The following is an 18,796-nucleotide window of genomic DNA, read 5'->3' as shown; positions in this document are numbered from 1 at the left end:
CTGTATTTCTTCTGGACACAGGGATTCTGATAACCCACAAATAATACTTTTGACCTTATTTGACCTCCAACACTTTCTGTTCATAGTTTCATATTGCCGCCAATCAAAGCCTTGTTTACACTTACCTGACAAACTGACAAAAATATCTACCTATAACATCAATCAAACAAGGTCTGCATCCGAAATGGCACACTATTCCTTATACAGTGCCTTCAGAAAGTATTCACACCCCTAGATTTTTTAAACATTTTGTTGTGTTAACAAATTGGGATTCAAATTGATTTAATTGTCATTTTTTCCTCAACGATCGACACAAGATACTATTTTAATGTCAAAGTTGAAGACATATTCTAATGTGTAAAACATTAATGAAAAACTAAACACTAACATAACTTGATGAGATAAATATTCAACCCCTGAATCAAAACATGTTAGAATCACCTTTGGCAGCAATTACAACTGTAAGTCTTTCTGGGTAAGTCTCTAAGAGCTTTCCACACCTGGATTGTGCAAGATTTGCCCATTATTCTTTTCGAAATTCTTCAAACTCTGTCAAATTGGTTGTTGATCATTGCTAGACACCCATTTTCAGGTCTTGCCATAGATATTCAAGCCGATTTAAGTCAAAACAGGAACATTCACTCTCTTCTTGTTCAACAACTCCAGTGTAGATTTGACCTTGTGTTTTAGGTTATTGTCCTGCTGAAAGGTGAATTAATCTACCAGTGTCTGGTGTAAAGCAGACTGAACCAGGTTTTCCTCTATGATTTTACCTGTGCTTAGCTCCATTCCATTTACACTTTGTATTCAGGAAAGAAAGTGAATTGCTTTGCCACATTTTTTGCGATATTACTTTAGTGCCTTGCTGCAAACTGGATGCATGTTTCGGTATATTTTTATTCTGTACAGGCTTCCTCTTTTCACTCTGTCAATTAGGTTAGTATTGTGGAGTAACTACAATGTTGTTGATCCATTCTCAGTTTTCTCCTATTTCAGGCATTCAATTCTGTAACTGTTTTAAAACTTCTTAGGGATCAGCATAGTTTTTTCAATTTTCGCCTAAAATGGCATACCCAAATCTAACTGCCTGTAGCTTAGGCCCTGAAGCAAGGATATGCATATTCTTGGTACCATTTGAATGGAAACACTTTGACGTTTGTGAAAATGTGAAATGAATGTAGGAAAATATAACACAATAGCTCTGGTAGAAGAAAATACAAAGAAGAAAAAAACATGTTTTTGTATTTTTGTTGTACTGATAACTTGAAGAATGAGCAAGCTACATGGCATTTAGTATGAAGTCACCCAGGTGTCCTTCACAAATTGCCCAAATGTAACCAAGTAGCCAAATTGGTAAATTGATACATTTTCAAGAACATAACTACATAGAAAACATACAAAAATTCTATGCTAATAAAAAATACAAGTTTACACACTCCCAGGAATGTCAAACATTATGGATCATTAGCTTCCCTACATAAAATGTACTAACAGGAGACCCAACAAAAATGCTGATACAATGTCTCCCAAACACAGAGGTGAAATATTTAAGATAAGGGCCAAGTTAGCAGCCAACACTGATCTATTGTCTTAAGTGAAGACACTACAAACACAAAGTAAAAAAATATATAAATAAATGCATAAATTAATGTACACGTTAAGTCCCTTTCAGCTGTAAAGCACTTACCATCCTCTACTTGTAGGCTGGCTGGGTATTCAGGCGGGGGTTTATTGTGGAGCCACAGGGAGCAGAAGTTAGGCTGAGTGGGGGGTGGAAAGTTTGAATGAGGTCTGTTTGAAGTCAGTCTTTACCACTAGAAAAATCAGTAAGAACTCAAGTTTATTACTTATTATATTGAACCTTTATTTTAGCAATACATCAAATAAACAACAGCATATCTATAAACATATATTATATTACTGTGGTGAAGGTTGTGTACCAATCATTTTTTTGTTTTTTTAATTAACCTTTATTTAACTAGGCAAGTCAGTACAAATTCTGATTTACAATGACGCTTATAATTGTGCGCCTCCCTATGGGAGGAGGTGCAGCCTGGATTCGAACCTGCTACTGCAGTGTGTTAGACGACTGTGCCAGTCGGGTGCCCAATGTGTATTGTATGTTGACTTTGACATGTTGTGGCTTTCGGATTGACAATATAAAATCATTTAAATATAAAGACTCGTATTTTACTTACCAGTCTAAGGTAACGTTAGCAGGTAACGTTAGCGTTCTCTCCTTTAGCTGTTATCTATTACATTTTTCTGCAAGAATATCGTCCAAAATCTGTATACTTGGACTTTGAGATAGCTTTTCCAGTATTAGTAGCCATATTGTTCAACATTTGCAAAACACTTAGTGTTCATAACTTCATACCTCACAGATATGTGTAACCACACGCGCTTCGCCATATTCTTGCATGAATGTCCAAAAGGAAGAAGCCCTCTGGTGCACAAGATTAGCTGGACGATTGTGTGATGGATACAGGGTTTCCACATACTCTTGTAAAGCCCAGCTCATTGGCTATCTAGCTAGCTTTGTTTGAACATGATTGGTGCTCATTTGACAAAGTTACAGTCGATCAAGTGAACACTGCCCGTGTCATCGGCACGCCATGACTACTAAAATACTACAATTGGTGTCCTATAGGATATACTACATGTCAAACGACATAGTGAAGTCTGGTTACATTCTAGGGTGTCTGAGGAATAAATACGAACATAATGTGACTGGTTGAAACAACATTTCACAGATTCCTTTCTTTGCAAGTTGAATGTGTGTAAATACAAAATCGATTGTGAATGCTATATGGACCTTTTTAGGATATGGAAAAGGATTTTATCTAAGAAAACAATACTAAATGTTATCTCTGGGACCCTTAAGATGACATATCAGAGAAAGATTTCAGAATGTAAGTCCACATTTCACCTTTAGATGTGAATGTATCAAACCTATCCCTGTGAAAAAGTGTTTTGTTGTTTTGTGCTCTCCTCAAACAATAGCATGGCATTTTTTCGCAGTAATAGCTACTGTAAATTGGACAATGCAGTTAGATTAACAAGAATTTAAGCTTTGAACCGATATAAGACACTTATATGTACCGACATTTTTTGTTTCGCTAAAATCTGCGTATATGACACACGATTTACAACTGTCCAATTGACAGGACACCGATCCCGAAGAATTTTTAAAGTCACAATTGCCCTCATGGTGAAATCCCTGAACTGTTTCCTTTCTCTCCGGCAACTTAGTTAGGAAAGATGCCTGTATTTTTGTAGTCATTGGGTGTATTGTCCAAAGTATACTTAATAACTTCACCATGCTCAAACGGATATTCAATGTCTGCTTTTTTTTTACCCATCTACCAATAGGGGCCCTTCTTTGCAAGGCATTGGAAAACCTCATGTTAAACATTATTATTATGTGACTTGTTAAGCAAAGTTTTGCTCCTGAACTCATTTAGGCTTGCCATAACAAAGGGATTGAAAACATAATGAATACTTAATTAAGACATTTCAGCTTTTAATGTTTAATTTGAATTAATTTGTAAAAATTCCACTTTGACATTATGGGGTATTATGTGTAGGCCAGTGACAAGAAATCTAAACGTAATAAATGTTTTATTAAGGCTGTAACACAACAAAATGTGGAAAAGTCAAGGGGTGTGAATACTTTCTGGGGTGTGCACTACGTTTGACCATGCAGGACCCATTGTTGACCAGAGCCCTATGGACCCTTGCAAAAAGTAGTACACTATGTAAGGAATACAGGGTGCCCTTTTGGATGAAACCACCCCCACCTTCTACAAACTCTCTGTCTCTCCGAACCACACTTGTACCACATTTATGCAGACCACAACCTGTTGTTGTCATGATGATCATCTCGCAGAGGAAATAGTGTGTTATAAATGACATAACGCAAAAGCTTTCAATGACTTGAGAATGTTTGGGGAGTATACAAAAATGAAGGAGTATCTTTTTAGGTGTGAGCTCTTTCTGACATTTGTTATGGTTTGTTACCATGGCAGTTTGATTTGCATGCAAATAATGATGTTGCTCATTGTGTTGATAATGCCTTTGAAAAGCCTTGTGATGTCTTTGTTCAACATGCACTCGATTTCACTATTTGTGCCGCACTGAGGGATTCTGAGGAGGTTGATAACCTGCCCTCAGATCCAACACTTTCAGCCCATAGTTTTCATGTTGTTATTTTCAGGGAGGCAGGAATGTGGACCGTGCACTCATCAAGGCTTGGTTTGCTTTTAGCTGACAAAAACACACTGTGGCAAAGAAGGGGGCAGAGTGATAAATGGCAGATATGTGACGGCAGAACTAATAAACAGGCTCTGCCCTCTCACTCAAATGGCCACCCCGGCCAGAACTACAGATCACAAAATGGCCAGCCTCCAAAAACTACAATCTCCAGAAGCAAGGGTGCTCGGAAGGTGGGGCCGACTCACAGATAACGGGTCAAGACAAACCAGGAAGAGAGAGAAGAAGGGGATGGGGGAAAAAGAGACAATATATATCATCTGGATTAACCGTATATGACCTGGACTGTTTGGACTTACCTGTTGGCATTTGAACCTGGACCGACTGAGAACCCGATTCGTGTACCAAACCCTGCTATTCTTGACCATGCCTGAGGCCTGGGTGGACTAGGACACAGAAACCAACATACAGGTACTGTCCTGTTCGAAAGAACTCTCATTCTGGGGTGATTTTGGTGACGGTCTCCTGCTAAACGTGTGACAAACTCTCCTAACCTTGAAGAGGTTTGTCACACTACCTACAGCATCAACCAAATGACAAGTGTGCTTCTGAAATGGCACCCTGTGGGCTCTGCTCAAAAGAAGTGCCTCTGGCCAAAGGCAGTGCACTATATAGGGAATATGGTGCAATTTTGGATGCAACCAAGGTCTCAGCCCCCACCATCACACCAAAACTCCTTCCTGAACCACACTCATACCACATGTTTATATGCAGACCAAAACCTGATGCTGTTACGTCCTCTGACAAAGGAAACAAAATACTTTAGCACATTTGATGCCTGATATCTATCAGAATGCTTTCGGTGACTTGAGAAAGTATTGAGAGGATATACAACTAGTATAGATACAATCTCTTTGTGTGAGCACGATAGAGATGTAGTGAAAGTAGGTATGAGGAAGTACAGAGCAACCTTCCCCCTGCAGGTCAGGGCCTATATTGGTCATTTTGAGATCCATCAGAATTAGACAATATGTAAACGTAAAAGCAGTCTTCAGTGTATACATTCAATAGTCATATATATATATATATATAAGTGCACCAATAGTATTCTGTCTGATGTAAAATGATTTGCCACAATGTCCAAGATTCCTGAATTAAACTGCTGGAGAAAGCATGTGATACCAATGAATAATGTTAATGATAATGTTAATGCTACTAATACCTTTTATGAGCAGTTGTGTAAAGTATTTAAGTAAAAACATTTTAAAGTACTATTCAAGTAGTTTTTTGTGGTATCTGTACTTTACTTTAATATTTATATTTTTGACAACTTTTACTTCACTACATTCCTGAAGAAAAGAATGTACTTTTTACTCCATACATTTTCCCTGACACCCAAAAGTACTAGTTACTGAATTCACACACTTATCAAGAGAACATCCCTGGTCACCCCTACTGCCTCTGACGTGGCGGACTCACTAAACACAAATGCTTTGTTTGTAAATGATGTCTGAGTGTTGGAGTGTGCTCCTGGCTATCTGTAAATGATGTCTGAGTGTTGGAGTGTGCTCCTGGCTATCTGTACATTTAAAAAAGAAAAAGGGTGCTGTCTGGTTTGCTTAGTATAAGGAATTTGAAATTATTTTTTTCACTTTTGATACTTGACTATAGTTTAGTATTTACATTTATTTTTGATACATAAGTATATTTCAAACCAAATACTTTTACTCAAGTAGCATTTTACTGGGTGACTTTCACTTTTACGTGAGGCATTTTCTATTAAGGTATCGTTACTTTTACTCAAGTATGACAATCGGGTTATTTTTCCACCACTGTTTGAGTGTGTAAATATGAGCTTTCCAATAATAATCATGCCGTATTACCATAAACATTCAAATTCAAGATCTAAAATGAGGGCAAGCATTTTTGCATATGTTCCATAGGGTGTGCTTCTCTCTCGATAGCTTTTTGAAGACATGTAGCATGAGGACAGAAAAAGGTCAGAGGGGAGGGTACGGCTGTCCTGTTCTGTCTGTTTACTGATGTCACAGCAGCCAATCAGGCCTGTGGACCCACACTCCAGTAGTGTATAAAAAGACACCCATAACCTCTTGACTCTCACTCCCATCTGTAACACAGGACGACTAGTCTACGCATGAGAAGATGCCGTCATCAGAGGTGGAATTATACAATTATACAATGACCCAACTACGTTTATTTTCTTTGCTGACATTTAGTACAGGTAGGTTTAAGGAATCCAATACGTATGAAAACTAACTGCATTAGAAAATGCTGACAGAATAGAGGGATGAGAAGAGACGAAAAACATGTGAAGATATTCAAGTCATGTAAATCTTTGTTTTTGTCCTTTCTAAAGGGTGGTCTACTACCACCAGACAGTCTAATGTCCTAAATACATTCATCTCTGGATACACAGTTGGTTTGAGATGTTTCATCTCAGAAACCGAAGGAAGTTACTTCAACTGGTTCAAGATGACAGTGGGACAAGCTTCAGTCTGCATGCTATCACTTTACATTCACTCCAACATTCTATGGGGAGTTTAACAACAGCACCTGGTTTGTAGCAAGGAAAGTGGAGCTAGTTTTGTGCTGACTATTGAAGACGCCAGACCATCAGATAAGGGGATGTGTTACTGTGCCACACGAGATTGATGCCATGATCTTCAAAGGGTGTGTTTCTTTTGCATTAGGGTAAGTAACAAACACATGTATTATCATGTGCCTATCAGGCTCTTTTAAGCAGTTATATTAAAACTAAAACAATTATGAGAACCTTGGTTTTACTGTGTTATAAAGGGTGCAGATTCCAGGAACCAGCATCTTACTCAGCAGCCTATGTCTTAGTCAGTCCAGCCAGGAGACTCTGTGATTCTGAACTGTACAATACACACTGAGATCTGTGCAGGAGAACACAGTGTCTATTGGTTCAGACATGGCACAGGAGAATCCCATCCAGAATAATTTACCCACACGAAAATAGGAGTGATGAATGTGTCTACAACCTCCCCAAGAGGAACCTCAGCCTGTCTGATGCTGGAACTTACTACTGTGCTGTGGCTTTGTGGGGAGATCCTGTTTGGAAACGGGACAAAGCTGGACATTGAAGGTATTTTGCTTTGAACCTCTAAATTTAGATTTGATTCTGTAATAATTCATCTCTGATCTGTAACAATTCAAGACAAATCAAACTCTAAAATCAATTTGCTGATGCAACTCTGAATTGTAAAAGGGTCAAAGACGAAGCTTACAAAATTTGACATGTATTCCTGTGTTTCTAAGAAAGAATAACAACAACTTCCTTTAAACCCCAAACTCCTAGCTTTAATTGTGTCCAACATCTTGAGTTTGATCGCCATCGTTGTCCTTACAGGGTAAAACTCTTTTACTAGTGATTTGTGTTTCTACTTAAATGGCTCCTGCCATTTTGTGTGGTCATACACATGTGACCAGGGGCGTCATGCACCCAAAGAATCTGAGGGCACACAGAGTACGTGAGAATGTCTGAGTGGTGGTCCGTAGGGGGGCTAGGCCCCGTCCGTACATTAATTTTTTCAAACACATTAAAACGTTTTTCCTGCAATCGAGAGCCATAATCATTGTGCTTAATTCTATATATAAATATATATATATATAAAAAACGGTCTATTTTTATTTTTCTGCATGTCTAAGCATACTTCTCTGCATCTCTGTTAAAATCTGGGTAAAGGATTGAAGGGAATGTGAGACTTATTCAGTACATTTAGTTATTGCTTGCTTTTCTAAAGTCTACCAACCTTGTCAGCAGGCATGCCAGCTAAGATCGTAAGACACGCTAGCTACTCTAACATGATTGAGAGCCTGAAATGGCTTCTTGGTAGCTAGTTATGAGGTTCTGTGTGTGATTGGGAATCTGGGCTAGCCAGGACCGAGTTTGGAAAACCCTGCTCTTCGGCGATGTCTTGACTTCCCTGAGCTGTGTATACACCACCTATCCAGCAGAGGGCAGTAAACTTCCACAAAGGGAACAGACTACAGGCAAAGGAAGGATCTCATCATTCACGTTTTTTTTTTTTACATTTTAGTAATTTAGCATACTCTTATCCAGAGCGATTTACATTAGTGAGTGCATTACATGTTCATACTTTTTCGTTACCAGTCATATGATGATGGTTTATAGAAAAGGATAGATTATCTGTAGTTTGGCCTGGCTAGCCTTCCAACATTATGTACAGTACCGTTGTTTGGAAAGGACACTATCAAACCAGAGTGAAGAAACAAGATTATGGTTTTAATTATTTTATTATGAGTGCATGACATATCAGGGGAAAAAAGTTAATTAGGACTATATACTTTTAAATCCAAGTATTCAAGTAGTACAGCTGTAAAAACCACTACAACTATTCACAGTATAGGCTGCAATATACCGTTGATGTCGGAAGTTTACATACACCTTAGCCAAATACATTTAATCTCAGTTTTAAACCATTCCTGACATTTGAATCCTAGTACAAATTCCCTGTCTTAGGTCAGTTAGGATCACCACTTATTTTAAGAATGTGAAATGTCTGAATAATAGTAGAGTGATTTATTTTCAGTTATGTCTTTCATCACTTTCCCAGTGGGTCAGAAGTTTACACACACTCAATTAGTATTTGGTAGCATTGCCTTTAAATTGTTTAACTTGGGTCAAATGTTTCAGGTAGCCTTCCACAAGCTTCCCACAATAAGTTGGGTGAATTTTGGCCCATTCCTCCTGACAGAGCTGGTGTAACTGAGTCAGGAATGTAGGCCTCCTTGCTCGCATACACTTTTTCAGTTCTGCCCACAAATTTTCTGTAGGATTGAGGTCAGGGCTTTGTGATGGCCACTCCGATACCTTGACTTTGTTGTCCTTAAGCCATTTTGCCACAACTTTGGAAGTATGCTTGTGGTCATTGTCCATTTGGAAGACCCATTTGCGACCAAACTTTAACTTCCTGACTGATGTCTTGAGATGTTGCTTCAATATATCCACATAACTTCCCTCCCTCATGATGCCATCTATATGTGAAGTGTACCAGTTCCTCCTGCAGCAAAGCACCCCCACAACATGATGCTGCCACCCCCATGCTTCACGGTTTGGATAGTGTTCTTCGGCTTGCAAGCCTCCCCCTTTTTCTCCAAACATAACAATGGCCATTATGGCCAAACAGTTCTCTTGTTGTTTCATCAGACCAGAGGACACTTCTCCAAAAAGTACGATTTTTGTCCCCATGTGCAGTTGCAAACCGTAGTCTGGCTTATTTATGGCGGTTTTGGAGCAGAGGCTTCTTCCTTGCTGAGCGGCCTAAAAGAGCGAATAAATAAGGCCATCTTAACCATCTTAATCAGTAGACCTTCTCTCCACATAGTGTCATAAGCCTTTTCAATGTAAAAAAAGACAGTAGCCATTACTTCTTTCATGACCAGAGTATATATTATTTTTTTACTTCATTGCTCACCTTTATTAATGCATCCAAAGTTGATCTACCTTTACGCAATCCACTTTGACATTGACTCTATAAACCTCTATGTTCCAGGAAATATGACAATTTATTGACTATCATCTTTTCCAACAGCTTACACAAGTTAGAGGTCAGTGCTATTGGTCTATAACTAATCAGCACATGAAGGGTTCTTACCAGGCTTTACAAAAGTTAACATTACTGCACGTTTCAAACCAGAAGGTATAACTCCCTCACTCCAAATTGTATTAAATAATCCCAGGAAAACATGTATGACCTCATCGGGTAGATGCTTAAACATTACATGGCACAACTGATCATGACCTGGGGCTGGAAATCTACAGCCTATCAAGGCTGAATGCATGTCATGTATGGTAAAAACAGCATCCAAAGAAAATTCAACAGTATCCCTGTTCTTATACACATTAACATGAGCATTTAAAATCGCACACCTGCGTTGCTTATATACTTCATCCAAAGTAACCCCACTATGTACCCTAGAAAATGTCTTTCCCAACAAGTCAGCTTTTTCTTTATCAGTTACGTCTATTTTCTGACCCACAACCAAAATGGAATTTGAGATGCTTGCTTCTTCCAGTCATCTTCTTCAACATAGACCATACATCCCCCAGCTCAGTAATCCTGCCTATTGTAGAGCAGATCTGTCTCCATACATTTCTTGACAGACTTAATGACCCTATGTACTAAAGCTCTCTTCCTTTGGAAATCTACTAGATTCTCAGGAGTCATATTCCTACGCAACACTCTGTAAGCCCTATTTGTTTCTCAAATAGCCACAGTGCCCTCTTCAGTCCACCAATGAGCCACCTTCCTTTTCTCACCCACTTCACTCACTGGCACATATACATTTGCAGCACTCAAAACCAGAGAGGTCACAGAGGCAGCACATACATCAACTGTCCAACAGACTTTAAGCAATGATCACCAAACTTTTCCCAGTCTGCTTTTTGAAAGCCCCATCTTCTGACTGTTATCCCAGCTGGAATAGTAACATCCAAGTTCATGGTGCATGAAATCGGGAAATGATCACTTCCAACAGTAGAATAATTTTATCAGGTTTCAGGTAAGACCCAAGTGCAGACTGTGTTGAAGTAACAATGTTTATTGCAAAAACAGGGGCAGGCAAATGACAGGTCAAGGCAGGTAGGGATCGATAATCCAGAGTAGTGGGGCCCGAGGTACAGGGCGGCAGGCAGGCCCAGGGTCAGGTCAGGCAGAGGTCGGTAATCCATAGTAGGGGCAAAGGCACAGGACAGCAGGCAGGCTCAGTCAGGAAAGGCAAGGGTCAAAACCAGGAGGGCGAGAAAAAGAGAGACTGGGGAAAAGCAGGAGCTGAGACAAAACGCTGGTTGACTTGAACAAACAAGACGAACTGGCAACAGACAAACAGAGAACCCAGGTATAAGTACCCAGGGGATAATGGGGAAGATGGGCCACACCTGGAGGGGGATAGAGACAAGCACAAGGACAGGTGAAACAGATCAGGGCGTGACACATACATTATATTCCATTCATACATAAATGCAATAGAGTTAGAAGCCATTGTGAGGTCCAGGCAGGATGTAACACCTCTAACATCAACTCTTGTACCACATCCATCGTTAAGACATACTAATGCTCATATCTTCCACAATAGTACCATTAGCATCTGTATGTGTGCTTTCCAATAAACTACTATGTGCATTAAAGTCAGGAACAACATTGTTCTAGTGCCCAATTTCCCTGATATTTCATGAAACATCACTACAGATAGTTGACGACGAGGGTTGTAAAAATTCTGTCACTTAATATTACTACCTGAAATGTAGATTTCCACAATCACACATTCATATACAGATGGCACAGTTAAATGACGATATACAATACCTTCTCTTATGAACTTAACACACCCACCACCCTGTCCAGTTGATCTATCAGGTCTGATTGAGCAATAACCAGAAATAATCAAATCAAGATGTAAAAGCCATGTTTCTAGAACACATATTACTTCAGGTTTGATCTCTAAATCAATGACATATTTGTTAAACTCCTGACTGTTAGAAATAAGGCTCCTAGCATTACACTGATGGATAACAAAAACAATAACACTAATTATAATCATACTGAGACATTCCATCATTAGGATTATTAGGAGTCAACATATCAACAATCATGGCGACAGTAACATCTGTTACCCCTAAAAACTCTGTAGCTGCTTCCACAATCTTCAACTTGGCAGTTCTTCTTCCCACAAACGCGGGCAGGTTGATAACCTTTCCAATGAAGGCTACAAAAGTCAATCTGATTAACTATTAAGGTGTCCTTTGAAACAACACATATTTGTGAGCGCAAGATTTCTGAACATGTATTCTATCCGTGTCTGGACCAACATAAGTAACATTTCTTACAGTAGGTCCACTAATTCCAGCAGTAGCCCTATTATCTCCATCATTCTGCCTAATAGTTAAACCAATCTGCCTTGATGCCTCTGCATAAGAGACATTATGAGTGATTTTATATCTTTGGGCATCTCTAGCCTCTTTCTGGCATCCACCAACTGCTGTTACTGTGTGCCCCCCCCCCTCCCCATTTCATAATCATGTTCCCCTACACACTTGGCACATCTTTTCTTTCCTTTGCACAGAGCCGCTACATGTCCCATTCTTTGGCATTTTAAAACACATGAATTGAGGTGGGGCAAACTCTTTGTAACAGTGAAAGCCAGGAAGCCCATCTGTTCTGTCTTTGGTTCAACCTTCTCGAACATGAATAACACTGACAGGCTTTCACTTCTCTGCCTCTCTTTCTTACTGAACAGCGTTTTTGGCTTCAACCACTATGACCCCTCTACATTTTATTTTATATCATCTATGGTGGAACCCCAGAAACGACCATCCTCAGGCTAGCCAAAGCTCTAGGGACATGACCTGTGATTTTCTTCCCATTGAGAGTTTTCAGAATCTTCCCTTGCTGATATATAAAGGCCATATATTACTTTTCCATATGGGGTTACTGAAATTTGTAAGGAAGTTGCATGGAGCCTGCAAAATGGAAATCATAAACAGACATTCCCTAAAGAGATAGAGCTATTGGGGAATTCTGGAATTTCCCAAGGCAAGCAGCAATTCACTGTCTACGGTGGTGCGATGTAATATGGTCAATGCTAGAAGGTATACGGCTTTTGTCAAATGAACGTCAAAATGTTGACCTTTTGTGCATTTTAGCTAACACTAACCATTTTCCTAACCTTAACCTAATTATTCTAACCTGCTACGTTAACTCTCATAAACTGTTGCATAAATTATCATAGCCTTCAAATTCTCCTAACCTGTTACAAAAAGTCAAATCTGACAAAAACTGTATCCCATCTAGTCATAACCATGAATGGTGGAGCGCGTGCTTGCTGACTCAACGGTTATCCCCTTCCTGTTGTTTTGCTCTCGGCAGTACTATCACAGTACAGTATGGTTTAGAAACTCTGTTGTACTATCATAGATGGAACATATCTTTGTTACTATCCTCCGACACCCATTATAGTTCGCACAAAGGTTGGTGCGCCAGTAGGCAGGCAATAGTTGTTGTACCCTTTCAAGTAAGCAAGTCAACAGTCGGAGACGCATACTGACTGTATGTAGCCTGATCTTTGCAGACGCTGCGTGTACAATTGCTACAACGACCTAATTTTACAGGTAAGATATAGCCTAGCAAGTTTGGTAGTGAACATTCAGAATGATTTTGTTGTTTGATTGAATGTCATGACATTTCAATATCAGTAAAATCTTCGACAAGTCTAGTCATGTTATTAGAGCTATAGAAAAACATGTGTGCAAGAATGTTGCAGATCGAACATGTTCTTCACTTCTGACAATATAGTACATTTACATTTAAGTCATTTAGCAGACGCTCTTATCCAGAGCGACTTACAAATAGACTGGCTGATGTGAAAAACTGTTTCCTATACTGGCGGAGTATGGGTTGTTCCACCAATTAGGTGTATTTTGAGTAGTGTAACTTCTATATATATATATATATTATAGTCATTCTAACAACATCACAATACAATTCGTTGAAATAAAACGTTATTTCACATATGTATATATATATACATATATATAAAACATATATATATATATATATATCTACATATATATATACATATGTGAAATAACGTTTTATACATATATATATGAATAATATATATAAAATAAAATGTTATTTCACATATGTATATATGTGAAATAACGTTTTATTTCAACGAATTGTATTGTCATGTTTTTAGAATGACTATAATATGGTAGACTGAACTTCTGCTAAAATGAACAGACCAATTTGCCCTATTTTTGGGAGAAATAATGCACACGACGGACCTGATATCGCCCATAATTCGACAACCATGAGTGCCTATTAAATCACCCATAAATCCCCACGAGGGAACTTTTTGTGACAATAACAATTATTATTCGAGAAATGACCGTGGAAACGCCTTTATGAGCAAATATTGATTTAATAACCATCATATCGACGTAAACTTGGGAGTCACGCGATGATATGTTGTGTGGTCCTCCCATTACTATTCGGAAAACCATGCAGTTTATTGAACTACCAATGAAATAAATTAGGATGAATTGCACAGAGTGGTGAATGTGCACGGTCATGAGCTTGTTGCTCCTTTCCATTTCCAATAAATATCGAGGGGCTTACTCTGGTGACATGATGATCAATGCTTGACTGCTGTATGACAAATACTAATATTCTCTCTCTCATCCAAAATAATCTCATCATGTAGACTAGACAACCCGCACTGTATCTGCGAGCTGTTGGCTAGAGAGTACATGCCAAGGCCAGAGTAAGCACATTTCATTTAACATAACAGTTTTTGAGACAAAACTATTGATATAGTTGAAAATGTGATGGAACCACATTGAACTTTAGATTATTATTCAGTACATGAAAATTAGCTAAAAAGTATATTTTGTGTGTGCTAATTGTAACCGGAGAGGGACGTAAGCAACACTGTTACACTGTCATCAAGCAGTGATTATTATCTGCAGAACGTCTTTTTGGTGGAAGCACACCACCAGTGGGAAAATTCACAAACAATATTGTCTTTATGCAGATTTTAGAATATTTGCATTAAAATATGTCGCCAATTGGATGGAAAACTAGCCAATGATGGTGAAAACATAAATGTTGGGGTTGAGTGGGTTCCAAAAGGGTTCTTCGGCTGTCCCCGTCAAATAACCCTTTTTGGTTCCTGGAAGAAGCCTTTTTGGTTCCATGTAGAACTCTGTGTAAAGGGGTCTACCTGGAACTCAAATGGGTTCTACCTGGAACCAAATGGGCTTTACCTGGAACCAAAAAGGGGTCTACAACGGGTTCTCCTGTGGGGACAGCCAAATAACCCTTTTTAGGATCTATATAGAGGATGCAGTGGAACATGTCAAAATGCTGAATACTGACACTTTAGCAAGTCTTTATTCATACATTTGTTTTTGATGTATTGCGTTTTCCATGTGGTCTATAGTAAAGAGCACGTCATTTAATATAACAGGCTTTTAAAATTCAACATTGGTGCACAATTTCTACTTAAAATATCTGAGGCAAAAGGCACTCATTTCATGGAACGACCCATATAAAATAGGCTACATTCATAGCACCGTGAAATTACTTTCATCAAGTGAAAGTTTTAGAGGAAATGCTGAATGAGGCTGGGTGTGTGGAATGATGCAATTCTGACAGGTCTTCCTTAAAATGAGAACTAAAAGTGTTAACAAAACAAGAGATTTTCTACTGCTTTATGGAAATACCCTGACATTTCTCCCTATGGAGTTGTGCAATAGAATGAAATGTTTTTAATTTCAGTACCCTCTGTCTGAGCTGTTATTCTATTTCTAGTAATAAGACTTGTTTAAGTGCCAGAATAACAAAAAATAGTCAATTTAATAATTATCTCTGTTTTTCTTTCAGACCAATTGAAACTGAAAGTCAGCATCCTTTCAATTGCAAAAGCTATCATAACACACATCATGGAGCTGCCTCACACCATGGAAACAGAGGAGCTGATGACCTACCTCCAGATCCAGCTCTACCACCCCCAGCAGGCCTCTAAGGCTCTTTACCGCCTGCTGCCCCTGGACGCCAGGCACAAGCACCCAGCCGAGGACCCCCTGAGGCTGGGCCGGGACGCCCACGGATGCACCTTTGCCCTGGCCGACCCACGGGTCTCCCGCAAGCAGCTGGCCTTGCAGGCCTACCTCACCGCCAACAGCCCTGACATGCTGTTCTCTGTGCAGAACCTGAGCCAGAAGGGACACGTGACGGTCAACGGGTCAGAGTTGGGGTACCTGGAGAGGGCAGAGCTGCCGAATAAGGCCCTGGTCCGGTTCGGGGAGTATGAGCTGCTGATACGTCGTGAGAATGGAGAGGCAAAGGGGAGCTTCGAGGTGGAGTTTGGGGTGCTGGCAGTGCCTCCTTCCAGAGAGGTGGGCGTGCCAAGTATTGTTCCCGTCATGGATACAGGCTCAGACCATTCAAACAATGGCATCCCACCACTCATGAGCCATGGGCCGATAGAGATGGATGAGACAATCATGTACCAATCATGCAGTATGTTTCTCTCATAGACAATGATTTTCTCTTTACCTAGTAGCAGTTGTCTTTAAAGAATATTGATGTTAATCATTGTATAATCTCGTGGACAGGAAGTGACAAACCTTAACAATAATCTTACTTCTGGGTAACCGAGATTAAACATTCTGTAAACTTAATCATACTGTTGACTGAATGTAGGGCCAAGCCATTGGGACCTCAAGTGTAGTTTTTCTTATCACTCCGCAAGTGTTACTAAGACTGTTACGTTATTAAATCAAATGTGAAACTAAAGCTTCTGAATATTGACCTTTTTCATGTAGTTCAAGTATCAGTGTTAAATGAAAGATGGGGAAGGATCATATGGTTTTGTAACTGTTTTGTAAATGTTGACTATAATAATAAAACTGTTTTTATTATTGTGTTACACGTCGTATACTTACCAAAGCCTTTAACAAGTAATTCAACTTTTATTTGCAAGGCACCAAGGTTTCTGAACCAATCAGACGGCCCTGAATGTGTTTGCATTTGGTGAAGGGTCAGGGAGGTACATACAGTGGTATTCAGACCCCTTGACTTTTCCCACATTTTGTTAAGTTACAGCCTTATTCTAAAATTGATTGCTGAGAATTGTTATTTATTTAATCTACACACAATATCCCATAATGACAAAGCAAAAACAGGTATTTTTGTTTTGCTATTACAAATAATAAAGAGATACATAACATAAGTATTCAGACCCATTGCTATGAGACTTGACATTGAGCTCAGGTGCATCCTGCTTCTATTTATCATCCTTGAGATGTTTCTACAACTTAAATGGAGTCCACCTGTGGTAAATTAAATTGATCGGACATGATTTGGAAAGGCACACACCTGTCTATATAAATGTCCCACAGTTGACAGTGCATGTCAGAGCAAAAACCAAGCCATGAGTTCGAAGGAATTGTCCGTAGAGCTCCGAGACAAGATTGTGTCGAGGCACAGATCTGGGGAAGGGTACCACAAAATGTCTGCAGCATTGAAGGTCCCCAAGAACACAGTGGCCTCCATCATTCTTAAATGGAAGAAGTTCGGACCCACCAAGACTCTTCTTAGAGCTGGGTGCCCGGCCAAACAGCAATCGGGGGAGAAGGGCCTTGGAGAAGGGCCCCAAGACGACTCAAGGCTGTAATCACTGCCAACGGTGCTTCAACAAAGTACTGAGTAAAGGGTCTGAATACTTATGTAAATGTAATATTTCAGTTTTGTATTTTTAATCCATTTGCAAACATTTCTAAAAACCTGTTTTTGCTTTGTCATTATGGGGTATTGTATGTAGATTGATAAGGGGGAAAAAAAAACAATTTAATCCATTTAGAATATGGCTGTAACGTAACATTTGGAAGAAGTCAAGGGGTCTGAATACTTTCCGGATGCACTGTGATCCAGAAATCTGTGGAGAAGTAGCGTGCCGTTTGGCCTGAGCAAGGCGTCTGGGTAGCCAGGCAAAGGGCCACTAGCTCTGAGGAAGGTATGGCTCATCTGGACTTGGGCTTGCTCCTGTCAGTTCTCTTTTGCTCATCCATCCGCAGGAGGTAACCCCCTGTCAGCTGCCCCTCCTGGAAACAGCAATAAACCCCAGAGTCGGACGGAGAGGACCGGTGGATGAGGTAGCCGTTTCCCCCATGTGAGTGATCCAGGAAGTGGGTTCTGTTCTTTTGGAGAAGGTCCAACTGGGTTAGAGGCTATGCGTCTCGTTCCCCGTATACAGGGATGTGGACAGAAATGTAAAAAAGAGTGAGTTATAACAAGTGGCTAGTGGGCTCGGAAATATCCAGTTATACATTTTAATGTTCACGAATAAGCCATTATAGATGTGTTGATTGGTATGTTGACGGCGCTCCCTTAATATGACCTTACTAAAGAGCCCCTGAAGTGGAAAGGGTCCATCAGCTCACCTGTACACAGACGGAGGGACACGTGAGCAATGTACAAGGAGGTGGTGATTTCAACAGGCTTCAGGAGTGACAGGTGGAGCATCCGTTGTAGAGTGGGAACGTCATGGTCGTCAAGCTGACGAGAGGTCGGGCAGTCCTGCCGACATGTCACTATGAGCTCTGGGCCCTGACAATGGAGAAAACTTGCAACCTCCTCTCTAGATGTCTCTGAACCATCCCACATGGAGAGCTTCCCCGGGCTTCCCCTCTCCTGTGCTCACATAGTGTGTATAGCACAACCTAGGTAAAGGATAGACGAAACTAGGAAATAGCACTTCTCAGAGGGTATAACATGACACTACAACTCTGTCACAGGGAGTAGCAAAATCGAAACAAAGTGGTATCAATGTATTATTAATATCATAGTATCTTTTCTTAACAGCATTTATGCAACTACACACTGAATCACTCAATCCTCTCTCAAAGTTCCCCACAGCGATTGCAACCCTGCCAGGCACCCCTGATGTAAACACCTCCACCTCCCCTAGCCTCACTGTCAAGTTCTCCCTGCACCCCAGCTCCAAACAAGCCAGG

The 18,796-nt window shown here is 39.9% G+C and overlaps 1 protein-coding gene across 3 annotated transcripts; it reads left to right on the top strand.

Annotated features, from left to right (window-relative positions):
- The first annotated feature begins 4,485 nt into the window (after nt 1-4,485).
- On the top strand, nt 4,486-16,707 carry LOC124013690 (TRAF-interacting protein with FHA domain-containing protein A-like). Of its 3 annotated transcripts, XM_046328107.1 has the most exons (3): nt 13,085-13,384; nt 14,482-14,541; nt 15,663-16,707. In XM_046328107.1, exon 3 carries the CDS (start codon nt 15,722-15,724, stop codon nt 16,316-16,318), a length of 597 nt encoding a protein of 198 aa, XP_046184063.1. In that variant the 5' UTR covers nt 13,085-13,384; nt 14,482-14,541; nt 15,663-15,721; the 3' UTR covers nt 16,319-16,707. The 3 variants fall into 3 exon arrangements, with proteins under 3 accessions (XP_046184064.1, XP_046184063.1, XP_046184062.1); XM_046328108.1 differs by lacking the exons at nt 13,085-13,384; nt 14,482-14,541 and adding an exon at nt 4,486-4,683; XM_046328106.1 differs by lacking the exon at nt 14,482-14,541 and having other exon boundaries at nt 13,088-13,384.
- The last annotated feature ends 2,089 nt before the right edge of the window (nt 16,708-18,796 follow it).

Source organism: Oncorhynchus gorbuscha, linkage group LG25, assembly GCF_021184085.1.
Source record: "Oncorhynchus gorbuscha isolate QuinsamMale2020 ecotype Even-year linkage group LG25, OgorEven_v1.0, whole genome shotgun sequence".
Classification (NCBI taxonomy): Eukaryota; Metazoa; Chordata; class Actinopteri; order Salmoniformes; family Salmonidae; genus Oncorhynchus; species Oncorhynchus gorbuscha.
Note: the sequence above shows the minus strand (reverse complement) of the source record. Positions and strands in the feature narration are given on the sequence as shown.